The following is a 14,940-nucleotide window of genomic DNA, read 5'->3' as shown; positions in this document are numbered from 1 at the left end:
AGGGGTTCTTTAAGAAGCAGCAGTCAATTCAACAACAATCTAGTGCCTTATTATAATCTCTCTTCAATGGATTTACCCATTACATTATAAGATTCAACAAATGTACTTCCCATCAAGTGGACCATCAGTCAGATTTACTTGACTATTGAAAAAATAAAACCGCAGTCCCTGAAACAGTTTACTGTGTTCCCACCATTATCACCTCCAGAATCCAGTACCCAATGTTGCTAAATGGTTAATGGAGAAATAAATAGCTTGTTTAATCAACCAGCCAACCACCTACCATGGAAGATTTGGAGTCCCCTTTTTACTTCTAAAAGTTCACTTCTTGTTTGATGGCAAACACCTTGCATTGTAAACCAATTATTATATCCATAATCAATCGCCTGCCCCCACACTACTTTGCGCAGGTAAGCTTTCCTTGTGATGGATTTGTAGGTGCTCTTGATCCATTTTAAAGGCCTTCACACATTTTCTCCATGCCTGGAGTTAACTTACCTCGAAGTATCGAGAAGCCACGGACTGGATGGGCGTGTGGTGCTGGCAGCAATGGGCACTGTCGTGGGATGGGTGGGGTCGGTGATAAATGAACGGCATTTTGAATAAACGTCATTTTCTCCCGTCGTCCTCAGGGGGCAGCCCTGTAGTTATTGACATAAATAAAAGCTTGGTGGTCTAAAGAAAAGGGGGTAGACGGGCAGTGATCAAAGACAACACAAACAATGAAAAAAAAGTTGGGTGGGGAAGAGCAGGGATCAGAAGTCAAGATATGGAGGAAAAGAATCGGAAACAAAAAAAGGAAGGAGGAAAGTTAAACAGAAAGAGCAAAATCTGGAGGACAACTACATAAACATTTACAGATTAGTACACACATTTAAGTCCCACATGGACAACAGTCTAAAATCATACAACCATGTATACAATATTACTTTCAAGTTCCCTCCCCACCTGGTCTTATTATTGGGACACACTTCTATAGTAAGTCCTCTACCATTTTAAAAAACGTCAAGATTAACTCTAAACTCAAAGAATGGCTGCACCGCCTCCCCTTTACAGCACCAGTGAGGTCAGCCCACTTCTCTGGTAAAGGATGTGTATTTGGTACATGACTTCATGCTATTTATCGTAACATCTTGAATTTCCTATGCCTTTTTACCCTCCTGTTGGTTTAGTCTTTCTATGCCGCTAAAGCTTTTTTTAAAGCACTGCTTTCCCTGGGTGTGATCTTCATTCCCTCACATTGATGTTTCTTTTGTACTCTGGTATGTGCACATTTTTGTGTTTTTACTCACTGGAAGCATAAAGCTACGTTGGCAGCACTATTAGGGTTTTTGGCAAACAGCCTTTTTTGGGGTGAAAAATCAAAAAGTTGTGTAAATACATTTCCTTTCTTCCCCATCCTACACAATGAATACTACTACTCAGACTGTGGTGGGGGATACAAACCCATAGAAAGGAGGCTGCGCTAGCAGCTGGGTAGGTTCCATATGTGCAGTATGTTGGAACAGGGGTAAACAGTAACCCAGACATTGAAAATCATCTTGACAGTGTTCAGAATGTTGCCATTTGTAGAAGAACTCTATGGTTTCCACCTAGAAGCTGCATCACAACAAATCAGTGGTGCTCGCAGCCTCTTCCACCAATTGTTCACATTAGCAGGTGTTTTGTTTTTCACTGGCCACATGGGAAGGCCAACTGTGTACGTGAAGGTTTTTCTCAACAAGTGAGTCCTGACTCCCACAATCGCACTGGGGCTGAGCACTAAGCTTTACTCTTACGAGAAGAGAGAAGCTGTAAGAAGGTACAGTTTGCACACACAAAGGATTATCAGCAGTATACTACTGAGAATAAACACTTTGTAATACTACTTGAATCATAACTATTGTACAAAAAAGTACTAAAAATCAGGCTCCAAAACTGAAAATAGTTAAACATGTGTTCTGGAAACAGTTAATTTTAAAGCAAAATGACACATATTCCAAATTAACTCTATTTTTTCGATTAAACTTTATATTGTAAGAATGTACATGAAGCACAGAATATAGCCCCCAGTGACCTTCTGCAGGAATAAGACCCCACCAAGATGGACATCAGGGGTACATCGAACAGACCCACAGGACTCGGGTGCAATTCTGAAGTGGGTTTGGCCAGGTACAGCTGCAGTGGAAATAAAGCACAATGCTTAAGCTTTGTCACAATTAAGCTCAGACTGCACTCAGGACTTCGGCACTGCAGAGAGGACAAAGGACAGTCCCTTGAAGGATGTGCTACAATGCTTGCCTGATGAGGCCTGAAGAGGAGCAGTGTTGGGAAAGATTCTCTCTTTTGCACCATTCCCACCATTGATTTCAAGGGGGCACCCTTCCATCTGCTTATTTTTTAACCTGTCCTGACTTTTTGAAGGGAAGTCAAGCCTTCAGCTTCACTTGCCTTTTGCTCATTGTTATGGGGAAACTAACTAGTCCCTCAGATGGTCAGTACTGAGAAACGTTCTCTTTGCAATTCTTGTATATTGGTAATTGCACACAGCACCTTACAGTGCAGTACAATGGAATCCCATAACTTGTTTTGGGTTGTTAGGCAAAGTTTGTATGCAGTACCCTTAGGGTGCACTACACCAACTAGGACTACAGGTATAGGAAACCCAACCTTTGGTATAAGCTTGTACTACACAGTTTTGGTAGCGTGGAGCAGCCATGCTTATTTCAAGATGGGTCAATATGAGCTGTAGGGGAGTTACATAGCGATTCACAGCGACAAGTATTCAAATAAAGTCTTACACACAAGGTTTCTTGAATAAAAAATTATAAATTTGTCAGTAAGAATAAGCCTTCTTCACAAGGGTGCTATATAAAAGTTACACAACTACACCTCAATACTGTACACTCTTAGTTTCTAAATCAGTAAAGACCCTTTGGAGATGGCCCACAAACACAACCTACACCCTCAGGTGACTTCAATAGCTGTTGGCATTTAGAATACTCTTAGAAGTTGGTAAAAGGAAAAGGTTATTAGAACAACAAGAGACCACAAATATTCTTAAGCAGGCAAATACGTTTGGATCCCCTAAGAAGAGTCATTCAGTACAACATGCTAAGCCAAAGTCAATGGGCAAAGGTCTTATATAGGATGAAGCACTTCTGGTAGGTAAGTAGAAAAAGTCTTTGCACAATGTTTTAGAAGTCTTTGAAGAAAAGAAGAATCAAATGTCGGGCCACAAGCTCATCAGACTTGTGAGTAGTAGAAGATGCTGGCAACTCTACAATGAGAGGTAAGTTCTCTCAGACTGTAAAGTACCTTTTGTATTGAAGAAAAAGTGCAGCAGATGACTTCTGTTCCTGTGCAGCTCTGCAGATCTCACTGTTCCTGGGACTCAGTCGTGGGGACTCCTGCACTGCAATGGGACGGTCACCGCTCACAACCGGCAATCTTTCCAACAAGTGGCACTTCAGGGTTTCAGCTCCTCCCAACTACCGCAAATAGCAACACCACGGTTCCTGGCTGTCAAGGTGGACTTTCCTTGCTTCTGGGGTTCCACACTCTGTTGAAGGGGCTCAGGCCCGGTCAGTCCTGCTTCCTGGGAGTCCGGAGGATCTTCCTGGAGCTCTTGGCCAACTTAAAATCAACACACAATCTGGTGTTCCTCTCCCTGGCTATATGGTTTGCAGCAGGAACTCTGCAGCAATTCAACCAGCTCTGAGAAGGATGTCCAAGTGGCTTACTTTGGAGTTGATTGGTCCCACCAACTCAAAGGGAGAAGTCGTCCTTGCAGGGGCTTCTCTGTCGATACGAATTTGGAGTTTCAGCACAGCAGCAGGGCTTCATTGGGCAAACCAACGGTCCAGGAGTTGCAGCAGGCGTCGTCTTCAAGTTGTTCTTCGGTACCTTCGTCCAGTGGTCTCTGCCATCCAAGCCAAAAGCCTCGCCTTTCATTCAGTTCCCTCCCATTCATTCCAGCCTAGCTGTCAGTCACCCAGCAGGGTGGCTGTCCTTGCCGGACAGTCAGCCGGCCAATCACCACAGAGTGCATTTGGGTCTCCTAGGAGACTAAGCACAGGGAGCTTCAGGCACCTCCCTCACTTCCTGCCTAGCTGAGACACCATGGAGCCACTTTGGTGGTCGCAGTTGTGCCATAAGTCGAGATCTCCTAAAATTTCAGCTCCCTAGCACCAAGGGAACACGCACTGGAGTAGTTCCTTTGACTGCGACTGGCAGTGCGCCGGTCATTGCCTGCAAACGGTGATCGTCACTGGAACTCTCCTTCTTCCATCCCATGAAGTGTCCTAAAGAGGCCCCCAGACATTCCTGGTTGTTAAGCAAAGTTTGTATGCAGTACCCTTTGGGACCACTACACACAACTAGGACTACAGGTGTAAGCAAAACCAACATTTGGTATGTGTCCATACCACACAGTTTTGGTAGCGTTGCTGAGCAGCCAGGCTTATCTCAAGAGGGGAATGCGAGCTGTAATGATGTTACACAAAGGTCTACAATCGCAAGTATTCCAATAAACTCTTACACTCAAGGTTTCTTGGTAAAACACTTATTAATTTATTTCACAGTCAGTTTTAAAACATTCACTAGAAGGAGGCAATATATCTTACAAATATACTTCAGTACTTTACACTGTACGTTTCTGAGGCATTTAAACCACTTCGAAGGAGGAGCAAAAAGGCATATGTTAATAAAAAGAAGCTTACAGGTATTCTTAGACAGTGCAAATACTTCAATGCAATAGGTTAGGCCAAAGTCAATGGGCTACAGTCTTGTATAGGATAAAGCAGTTTTGGTAGTTAAACGGGAAAGTCTTTGCCAAAGTTCTCAGAAGTAGTTTGTAAAAGAAAGATTCATATGTTGGGTCACATGCTGACTAGTCCTGCAAGTTGCCAAAGTTTCAAGCACTTTCGCCTTGAGAGGTAAGTTCTGTCGGCTTTTCACAGACCTTACAATGAAGAAAAGGATGCAGATGAAGACTTCTGTTCCTGGCAGTTCCTGAAGATCTCCCTGTTCCTGAGCCTCAGTCATGGGGACAAGAGGGAGGACGACGAGGGACTCCTGCACTGCACTGGGACTGGTCAAAAAGCTGGCAAATGGCAAATCTTCAATTCCGGTAGCTGTAGTCAAGCACACAAACTGGTGTCCCTCTCCCTGGTTATTCGGTTTCCTGCAGCATCCTGAGGAAAATATAACCAGCCCAGACAATGGTATCTAGGTGGCTTAGTGTTGAGTTGATTGGTCCCACCAACTCAGAGGGAGAAGTCGTCCTTGCAGGGCTTCTCTGTCGAGATGAACTTGGTGATTCGGTACTGCAGCAGGGCTCAACCAGGCAAACCAATGGTCCAGGAGTTGCAGCAGTCATCCTCTTCAAGCTCGTCTTCCGTTCTTTCGTTCGAGTGGTCGACTCTGCCTTTCTATGCCAAGAGACTCGCCTTTTATTCAGTTCTCTCCCATTCATTCCAGCCTAGCTGTCACTCACCCAGCAGGGTTGCTGTCCATGCCGGACAGTCAGCCAGCCAATTACGCCAGAGTGCATTTGGGTCTCCTAGGAGACTAAGCACAGGGAGTTTTTGGGCACCTCCCTCACTTCCGGCCAACTCCAGACACTCGGGTGCCAGAGGCGGTCTTCAGTCCTGAAGCCCGCCAAAGGCGTAGGAACAAAGGGATCAAACCTGGTTTGGCGCTCAGAGACAAACTCTAGAAGGACCTTTCCAAAATGAAATGGTGAAAAAGGAAGACCGGGACCTGTTTAAACAAAGGGGACCCAGATGCCATCTTGAAAAACAAGGCTCCCTCGATTTAACGCTACCGGTGTTGGCGGTCGGTAAAAATCATGGTAGTTCATTGTAAAACCACTGCCACCAGCCATTTCGAGAGGAAAGCGTAGCATTTGACTGTAACATGAGTTACTAGACACAGGGGATAGTAGGTAACCCCTCCAGCACTATTATAAGATAGGGTGTGCTGGGCCTAGGAATTTGAAAAGACTATTAAAGTCAATTTCACTTTACTTTCTCTGGGAAACAGTAGTTTATCCCAGACAAGGTATTTAAACTTTGGGACAGCCTAAAAGGCTTCCCTGTGTCACTGCACTGAGGGTGCTGTGTGACACAAATGAAAAGATGACTATGGAGTTGTCTAAAACTCCATAACCAAAGATAACACAAGAGTAAACGCATTCAAAATACAGGAGAGTGTGGGGGGAAAAAAGGCTCACACTCTCTCCAGGTAAATAAATCAAGTCCTCAAAATCCAGGGAATTAGCACATTTATGAGAATTGTCCCCAACACTGGGAAAATCAGAGTCACCTGTAACTTGTTCTCCAGTATGGGTCTGGCATGGATTCACATGCTCATGAATATTCCCCGTCAGGCTTGGAATCCTCAGTAAAGAAAAAATCAGTTTCAGTTTCGTTTCTGAACTGTCTTTCTCCTAATAACCCAATCACTGGTCTCTGGGTCATACTGCCCCCAGCCAATGACTGCCCTCTACCTAAGCCCCTCCTCTGGCAGCCATCCTCAGATTTCGTAGCACGTACAGTGGCAGTAGGACCACGTGAAGAGCCGCAGAGGGGTAGGAGGGAGGGTTTGCATGTGAATCCATGCCAGACCCATGCTGGAGAACAACATTTACAGGTAAGTAACTTGTTCCTTCTCCAGCATGGGGTCTAGCATGGATTCACATGCTCATGAATACAATTATACATAGCAGTACACACATGCACAACCATAGTAGGTGGCAAGGCTCAACATTAAGCATCTCTTTCCTCCTCACCAGGCCCACCTTCAGGGCGAACAGGTTGCGCAGCACTGCCTGGCCGACTCTGGACTCCTCCCTGGAATCCCGGTCGACGCAGTAGAATCTCGTGAAGATGTGTGTCGACCTCCACGCAGAAGCCCTGCAGATGTCCATTAGGGCCACACCAGACAGGAACGCCGTGGTAGCAGCGATCACTCTGGTGGAATGGTCTCTCTGACGGCCGGGCAACGGTTGGTTTGCCAACCGGTGACAGTGCATGATGCAGCCGGAGAGCCATCTGGAAAGCCTTTGAGAGGTCCTTCCCTTGGTTCACAGGTCCAAAGTTCACAAACAGCTGTGAAGTCTTCCGAAAACTCTTCGTGCGGTCCACATAGAACTTCAGCGCTCTAGCCAAATCCAGCGAGTGCAAAGTCCTCTCGGCCGGCGACGAAGGCGATGGGAAGAAAACCGTAAACACCAAGGGCGTTGAGATGGAAGTCCGACGGCACCTTGGGCATGAAGGAGAGGTGCGTCCTCAGCACCACCCTCATCTCGTGGAAAGTCAGGTATGGAGGCTTGCAGGAGAGGGTCTGGATCTCTCACACTCGTCGTGCGGAGGTGATGGCCACAATAAACGCTGTTTTCCATGACAGGAACTTCAACGGTGCCGAATGCAGAGGCTCTAATGGCGGCCCCATGAGCCTTGTCAGCACCACGTTGGGTTCCCACGCCGGAGCCTTCACCGGCAGGAACGATCGAAACAGTCCCTTCATGAACTCCTTTACCAGGCGATGGGACCACAGGGAGGAGTGTCATGATGCCTACCCCCGGGCATCCCGACCAAGCCCATCAGCCCCAGGAGCAGGCTTCCAGGTGCTTATTAAAAGCCCAGCAGCCCCGGCTAGGGGCTGTCGGGGTACAGCCCTGGCGCCATAGGCACCAGGATCATATCCATTACTTACCTCATGCAGACCATGCTGCAATGAATCCAAGCCAACACGAGGCCTGAATGGGACTACTTTACTTCAGGGACTATTTTTTACTCGGGCGTGGTTCTGGGGGAACTTCTTACCTGGGACGACTTTGAAGGCTATTTAAACCACGCCTGAACAGCAGCTCTCGCTTCGCGTTATTCTGCATCAGCAGCGTAACGCTCACTGTGCCTGCAGTCAGCATCCAGTCTTCTACCACGCCCGCCTCGAATCCAGAACTCCTAGAAAAAGAGGAAAGAAGAAGGAAAGGTGAGAACACGAACATTATTTAATTCCTCACCTGATTCCGGATCCATCACGTCTTCAAACTTGTAAAGGACATTATTTCTGTACGCGTCGCATCGCCAGCTGCAGCGCCACGCCATACTCGCCAGTCCTTACAGCATCTTTCGATTCGGCGCTGCCTCCATCATTTTCTTCGCCGAACTCCAGCATCTAGGGGACAAAAGAAATAACAAGTTGAGCCGAGAGAGCCAACAAATACAATGTCTTTTTACCACCATAGACTTACCGATTTACCACTGGAGGCAGTATTCTTTAACACGCCACATCTTCTTACGCTGCACCTGTAAGGAGAGAGAAAACAACAAGTTAAATACATACATCTTTTACCGGACAGTGTTGGGTATTGCTGATACCTAAATGCCATCAGCTGCCACAAGACAATCTTCTCTTGGACCCAGCTGCAACACAAGAAGGGAATGGAAGAGTGAACATCGGACATATTGAACTCTTTGAACTTTATACTTACGGGTCCTCGCCAGGAACCTCAGTCAATATTCATCTGGAACTCTTCCAACGCCTTCGAACCAGTGAAGTAACTGGTATCTACGCGCCCTTGCATTCCACGCAGGATGGAGAGCTCATCATTCAAAAACATAAGGTGAGATTACTGAAAGGGAATATCGGAGGCGATTAGTGGGGAGAACAGTAGGGTGCCATCACTAGAATCCACGGGTGGCTAAATCCCTTTCTCCACTTGCAGGAGAATACTTCTACGGGTCAAGCAGACGAGATTAGGCGGGCCAGTCCAGTCTGTCATCTCTGCACTACGCGTCACGTTGGAGGAGACCGCAGCTGCCCGGATCCGATCGACGCCCCTGTGGGAGCCAGGTGAGCGTAACAATGAGCGCCACGGAGTTCTGGTGTAGCGGGAGATAGCCGCCAGATGTATCTTGATGGAGGCATGGGCCAGCCCCGACTTGGCCAGCGATAGCAAGTACGGCAGCTCTTGAGGGGCCGTAATCCGCAGAGGGTTAATCTTCTGTGCCCGGCACCAGACAGAAAACCTCTTCCATTTCTGTCCATAGCACTTGAGAGTTGAGGATGCCCTGGCCTTTGCAAGGACCTCCTTGCAGTCCCGGCAGATATCGTACCCTCCAAACTCTAGTGCTGCAGGAGCCAGGCCTGCAAGTTCAGCAACCCTGGGTCGTGGTGGAGAATGGCGCCTCCTTCTCTGGAGAGGAGATCCGCGTCCATTGGCAGTTTGACTGGGGGCCGGGGGGAACACACTGACATGTCCAGAAGGTCCGGGAACCAGATCTGTCTCGGCCACGCCGGTGTGACGAGGATCATCCTGCACCGTGACCGTCTGAGTTGGTTGATGAGTCAGCAACGGCGAGAACGCATACAGGAACAGGCCTTCCCAGGGGAATGAGAAGGCATCGCCCATGCTCCCTGGCTGGGGAAACCTGCTGGTGAACTTCCGGCACTTGGTGTATAGGTCGTCGCGAATAGGTAGATTTAGGGGATTGCACCATCATTGCGAACTGCGACAGAACCAAGTGGGATTTTGAGAAATTGATGGAAAATCCCAGATCCATGAGCAGTTGGATGGTCTTCGCTGTGTGCCCGACGGCGAGTTCTCTTGTCTTTGCTCGGATGAGCCAATCGTTCAGGTAGGGGTAGATGTGGATCCCCTGCAGGCGCAGCCGCGCCGCCACTGGTGCTGGGCACTTGGTGAATACCCTGGACTTCAATCCAAAAGGAAGGGCCTTGAACTGGTAGTGCCGTCCTTGGACTACGAATCTGAGAAACTTTCAATGTCCTTTTAGAATGGGTTGTGAAAGTAGGCATCCTCCAAGTCCAGCAACGATAGGAAGTCGCCTTCCTCCAGCTGCCCCAGCACGTGCTGGAGGGTGACCATCCGGAACTTCTGGGCCTTGATGTACTTGTTTAAACGACGAAGGTCCAGAATGGGTCGCCAACCGCCGGTCTTCTTTCTTACGAGGAAGTATCGCGAGTACACTCCGGAGCCCCGGAGCCTCTTTGGGACAAGCTCGATGGCTCCTTTCTTTAGCATCGCCCTTACTTCCAGCAGCAGTTGAGGGACGTGGTTTTCCTTCCTGGCCACGGAAGGAATGCGGGGGTACTTTTTTAGAAACTCGAGTGTGTCCGCGGGCCAGGGCATCCAGGAACTAATCGGTCGGTGGAGATGGACTCCCATATGCTGACGAACTTCGCCAGCCGGCCTCCCACCGGGGTGCTCAGGTGGGGGCCTGATGCTACGGCCGGTTCAGTCCTGCTTGGCAACGGCCTTGCTGCCTTGGCTTCCTTGGTGGCGACGACATCCTCCTGACTTGCAGCGTCTTCTGTAGGCCTCCTGCGACGAAGTGCGGGCCGCCTGGCAGTACCTCGAGGAGCCGCTTCCAAATCCTTTGGAGGCACCTTGCTTGCCTCCCGAGTTCCGAAAGGGCGGCCGTCGTCGCTGCAAAACTCCCAAGGCCCGAGCCGTCTGTCGGCCTTAATGGCCTGCAGTGACTCGTCTACTGTCTTGCCAAACAGGTTGTTCCCGTCAAAGGGCATGTCCAAAACTCTGGTTTGCACATCCTGGCGGAAATCGGTCACCTTGAGCCAACTGCGCCATCGAAGGCAAACACTGTGCCCGACTGGCAGAAACCAGTGTGAGCAATGTCCGCGGCCACCGTTATGACGTGGTCCGACGCCATCTCGCCTTCCTGCAGGATCTCCAGGGCCTCAGCCCTTTTGTCGTCCGGAAGGAAGTCCAGCAGAGGAGCGATCTTAAACCACAGCTCCCTGTCGTAGCGGGTCACAATCGCTAGGGTGTTGGCCGCTTTAATCGTCTTTGCCGCCGACGAGATGACCCGTCGTCCCATGGCGTCCAGTTTCTTCCCCTCGCTGTCCGGCGGGGAGGTTGAAGTTGAGGCCGTCGCCCCCGCCGCTTTCTTCTTGGCCGCCGAGACGACCGCATCCGGGGTCGGCTGCGCCCTAAGGCACAAGGAGGCGGAATCCAGGACCCAGTACTTTTTCTCGTACCGGTCCCTCTTGGCAGGGGCCGTGGACGGGTTCTTCAGGAGTGACAGCCCCTCATCCCAGAGGTCAAGTAAAGGGACCACGAGGACCGCCTTCCTCTTGGCCTCACGCCGTTGATAGAGGAAGCCTTCCTTCTTCTGTTCTTCGGGGCAGAGCTGGAAGAGCTCGGATGCCCTGGCGATCATGGCATGGAAGGAGCCAATTTCGTCGGACGGGGAGGCCGAAGGAGGTGGTGATGGAAGGCCCATCCCGTCGTCACCACCGTCATCTGTCCCCGTCGTGGCCGTCTCGGTTCCCGTGTCATCCCTAGGATCAGTGGAAGGCGATTAAGGCTGTAAGGGCCGCGAAGGCTGGAAGGGCAGGGAGGGGCATGAACTCTCCTGCGCTTGTTTGGAAGGCTCCCCGACGGGCCAGGCTCCACTGGATTGTCCGTTGGTGTTAAGGGCAACCTCGTCCTTATCTCCGTACATAAGGCCAGGATCGCCATCAGGATTGCTCCTGAATTGTCCTGTGGACCAGGTACTGGCTGCGACGGGCACGACGGTTGGGGAGTGGAATCCAGCGCCTCCACGGGAACCTCCTCGGCACCACCGTTGCTTTCTTCGTCCGCCTCGTCGGGATCCCTCCCGTGGGACCGGACCTCCTCGAACCTCTTGTTCAGGATCTTCACGACTCCAGCCATCTCCTCCTCAGAGGCTGTATCCCTGATGGCTGCCGCCCCCCCCACCTCTTATTCCACTGGGGTTCTCACGGGGGTCTTATCGATGGGTTGAAAAGAGGATTCCCTCTGCGGTGGCAGGGAAACTCTGGGCCCCGAGCCTCCACAGGCTTCGCCAGGGCCGCCACGACTCCCTCGATAGAAGCCTTAGCCGGGTGAATCAAGGCCTTCACGACTTTGGGCGCGCTTGAGGCCTTCACCTTGGGGGGGGGGGTCACAGCCTCGCTCCCCTTCGGCTGACTGTCGGGATCGACCGGGACTTCTCCCGAAGTTTACCCGGGTTCTCCGATTTCCTCTTCCCCGTGCAAGAACGTTGGCTCGTGTTGATGGCGTTGGTGAAAGTGCGCCCTGCCTGGCAGCCGAGGAGCCCGACCGTTCAGCGCTCCCGGACTCGGCATGCTTTGCCTTTTGTTGGGCCCCCGTCACCGGAGCGCCCTCAAAGGTCTTAGAAGCCCTCTCGGACCTCTTCTTCTCACCTCCCATTGAACTTTTCCCTTCTAGCCAGTTGGTGAGGCGGATACGCCGATCCCTGATGGTCCGTTCCGACATGTTCTTGCAAAACGGAGTCCTTCTCCACATACGTTTTGTCTTCGTGAAGGCAGTAGAGGCATCTAGAATGCTCGTCCTCCTTGAAGACATTCTGCAATCCGCATCCAGGGCAGTTCCTGAACAGCTTGGATCCGGGCGTCATGTTTGCTTTGTCCTGGGCCATGTCCATGCAGGGTAGGCCTCAAAGATCTTCTGGAATCCTCCAATAAGTGGAAAACTTCGCCCTTGAGGGGCGTAGAAAATTCTGAAATGGGTCCCTGCTGATCAGAAGTAGAAATGGTGGAGCTTGAGGCTCGATTGACTGAAAAAACGAGATTAAAACTCTTTGAAAAATCGCAAAACGCAGTAAAAGCTCGAGAGCTATAGCACGAGGACTCCCAACACATGAACGTGTGGTAAAAATTTGAGGATGGCTGCCAGAGGAGGGGCTTAGGTAGAGGGCAGTCATTGGTTATTAGGAGAAAGACAATTCAGAAATGAAACTGATTTTTTCTTTACCGAGAATTCCCAGCCTGACGACGGGGAATATTCATGAGCATGTGAATCCATGCCAGACCCCATGCTGGAAAAGTAACCATAGCTGTGCCTCCATATGATAATATAGTGTGCAAAGCCCAGCATCTCTGATCTCCCTCTTACTTACCTTTGGTCATCAAACCTGGGTCAAGTATCCTGACCATGCATTAGCTTTGGGTCCGGAAGAGAGGAGAGCTTGTGTCTCTTCTGGTAAAATGTTGCTGAAGTTTTAAATCATTTGAAACTATTCTGAATCACCACAAGTCAATTATACCAGTGAGAAACCTTATGTTGGAACCTGGCATGGTTGGACTTCTAAAGTATAGGGCTGCTAGGTAGACTTTCCTTCTTGAGTGAAATTCTCCCCACTTTTTGAGTCCCCCAGCCTTTTTACTGGACTATTGGAATTTTGGACTAATTCGCCCAAGTGAGTAGGAAACTTTTTCCACACTCAGTCATTCTTTTACTCTATCCGTGGGAACCTTTTTTACCTCTTGTTGGTACTTGTTAATCGAGTTATGCTTTTCTCTAGGTTTTCTGACATCTACATTTTATTATTGCAGCACACAGCACTTTCGGTGCAGTGTTGCTGGAAGCTTCATGAGCTTTTTTTTCATTTCACCTGTGTAAACACATGTTATCAGGGCAGGGGGATATTATTATTTGGTGAGACAACCTTATGTGGAGTGCTGAGGGGAAACATTGCCTCCCTTTTCTCACTGTTACAGTAGCTTTTAGCTACTGTTACAAGATCATCTGACAGACTAGTGGCAGGGTAAATGGTTGCTGTATTTTTCTAAGTCCTGTTCATGACGACTTGTTCTTAATTGAGCCTTTTTCTACCTCCCTGGGTGGGGGCGGGGGTTTGATGGGTCTCGTCTTTGGCGGGCTTCTCTTGGAAAGTCAGCCAAGACGCAGTGCCTGAAAGGACAGAGAGGGGGAGGCGACCGAAATGCCCCTGGTCTTTGTCCTGCATTGTACCTGCCTGGAACCAAGTTTGTACTGGGCGGCTGGCTGTCCCCGTTTGACAGTCACCACCCAAGATTGAATTCATTCATGTCTGGTGATTGGTGGGCTCAGCCAGTTTTCCTGCTTAACAGACAAGGGTCCTAGAACAGAAAAGAGTCAACCACATGATGCCTATGGAGTTTGTCAGACTCCACAACCAATAGAAATCGAGGTAAAATTCACATTAAAATACATGAGAGTGGGGAAAAGGTCTCTCACTCTCCAGGTTAAAAAGATCAAGTCCTCAAAATCCAACAAAGTTGCTGGGGGTCTCTAAGGTGAAGGGAATTAGCACAATTATGTGAATTCTCCATAACACCCTCCTAGCTCTACATTGGCGTGGACAACCCTTTGTGCTCTTTATTAATGAAACTACTGCTCACCTGCAAACTTGAAGCAATCTTCGAAGACTCTGGCTTGTCTACTGCTTACCTGCCTTCTTTTTGCTGACCTCGGTCACTGGCACCCAGTTCCCCCCTTGACTCACTCACCTAGAACACGGTTGGACTTAAGATTGGTTAAGCAGGGGTTAACTAGAGTTATACAAGTTAGTCTTAAATTTGCATACTGGTTTCAGAGGTTTCTACCTCTTTTGTGTTACTTTATAGGTGTTATACAGTAATCTTGTATCCTTTTGATATTGCAAGTATTCTGTTTTTAATACTACTGGGTAAGGTTATAAGCTTTAGGGTACATAAAATAAATGATTATTTTTATATAACTAAGTGTTTCCTTGAAGGAAGTGTATGCTCAGAGTACTGTGTGCCTCCCTACATCCCGCATCCCTCCTAGACTAAGCCTGGCTGCTCAACCATTGCTCCCAAACCTTTGGGTAGTTCAGGATAAACCTAAGGGGTGTATCCCTGTTCATCCAAGGTGGGCTTTCTTAAGTCTTATCACACAAGACTTTGGAAAAATCCCCTAATAAGGGCATTGAACATGCGACTGGTTTTAAATCATTTGAACTACATCTGCATTACTCACCGTTTCACCAGGTTAGTTATTTAATCATGTTTTGTGAATGAACATACTAGTGATTGTACATATTTGTATTATGTAGTATTGTGTCACTAGCCGCTAGTTTAATTTTTCAGTGTGTTCTAAAGGCCTAAATACATTTTTTACAACAGACTGTCTAAGCTGAATTA

At 48.8% G+C, this 14,940-nt stretch overlaps 1 protein-coding gene across 5 annotated transcripts in view; it reads right to left on the bottom strand.

Annotated features, from left to right (window-relative positions):
* Positions 1 to 14,940, bottom strand: part of USP36 (ubiquitin specific peptidase 36) — a 1,150,746-nt gene that overhangs the window by 407,424 nt on the left and 728,382 nt on the right. For all 5 annotated transcript variants that reach the window (XR_011305183.1, XM_069655231.1, XM_069655233.1 and 2 more), the window contains one exon: positions 499 to 641. Coding sequence is in view for 4 of the 5 variants with exons in the window: in XM_069655231.1 (XP_069511332.1) it covers positions 499 to 641 (143 nt within the window). In the remaining variant the exon portion in view is untranslated. The remainder of the gene's footprint in view (positions 1 to 498; positions 642 to 14,940) is intronic.

Source organism: Ambystoma mexicanum, chromosome 3q (assembly GCF_040938575.1).
Source record: "Ambystoma mexicanum isolate Mex_15411 chromosome 3q, UKY_AmexF1_1, whole genome shotgun sequence".
NCBI classification, from domain to species: domain Eukaryota; kingdom Metazoa; phylum Chordata; class Amphibia; order Caudata; family Ambystomatidae; genus Ambystoma; species Ambystoma mexicanum.
Note: the sequence above shows the minus strand (reverse complement) of the source record. Positions and strands in the feature narration are given on the sequence as shown.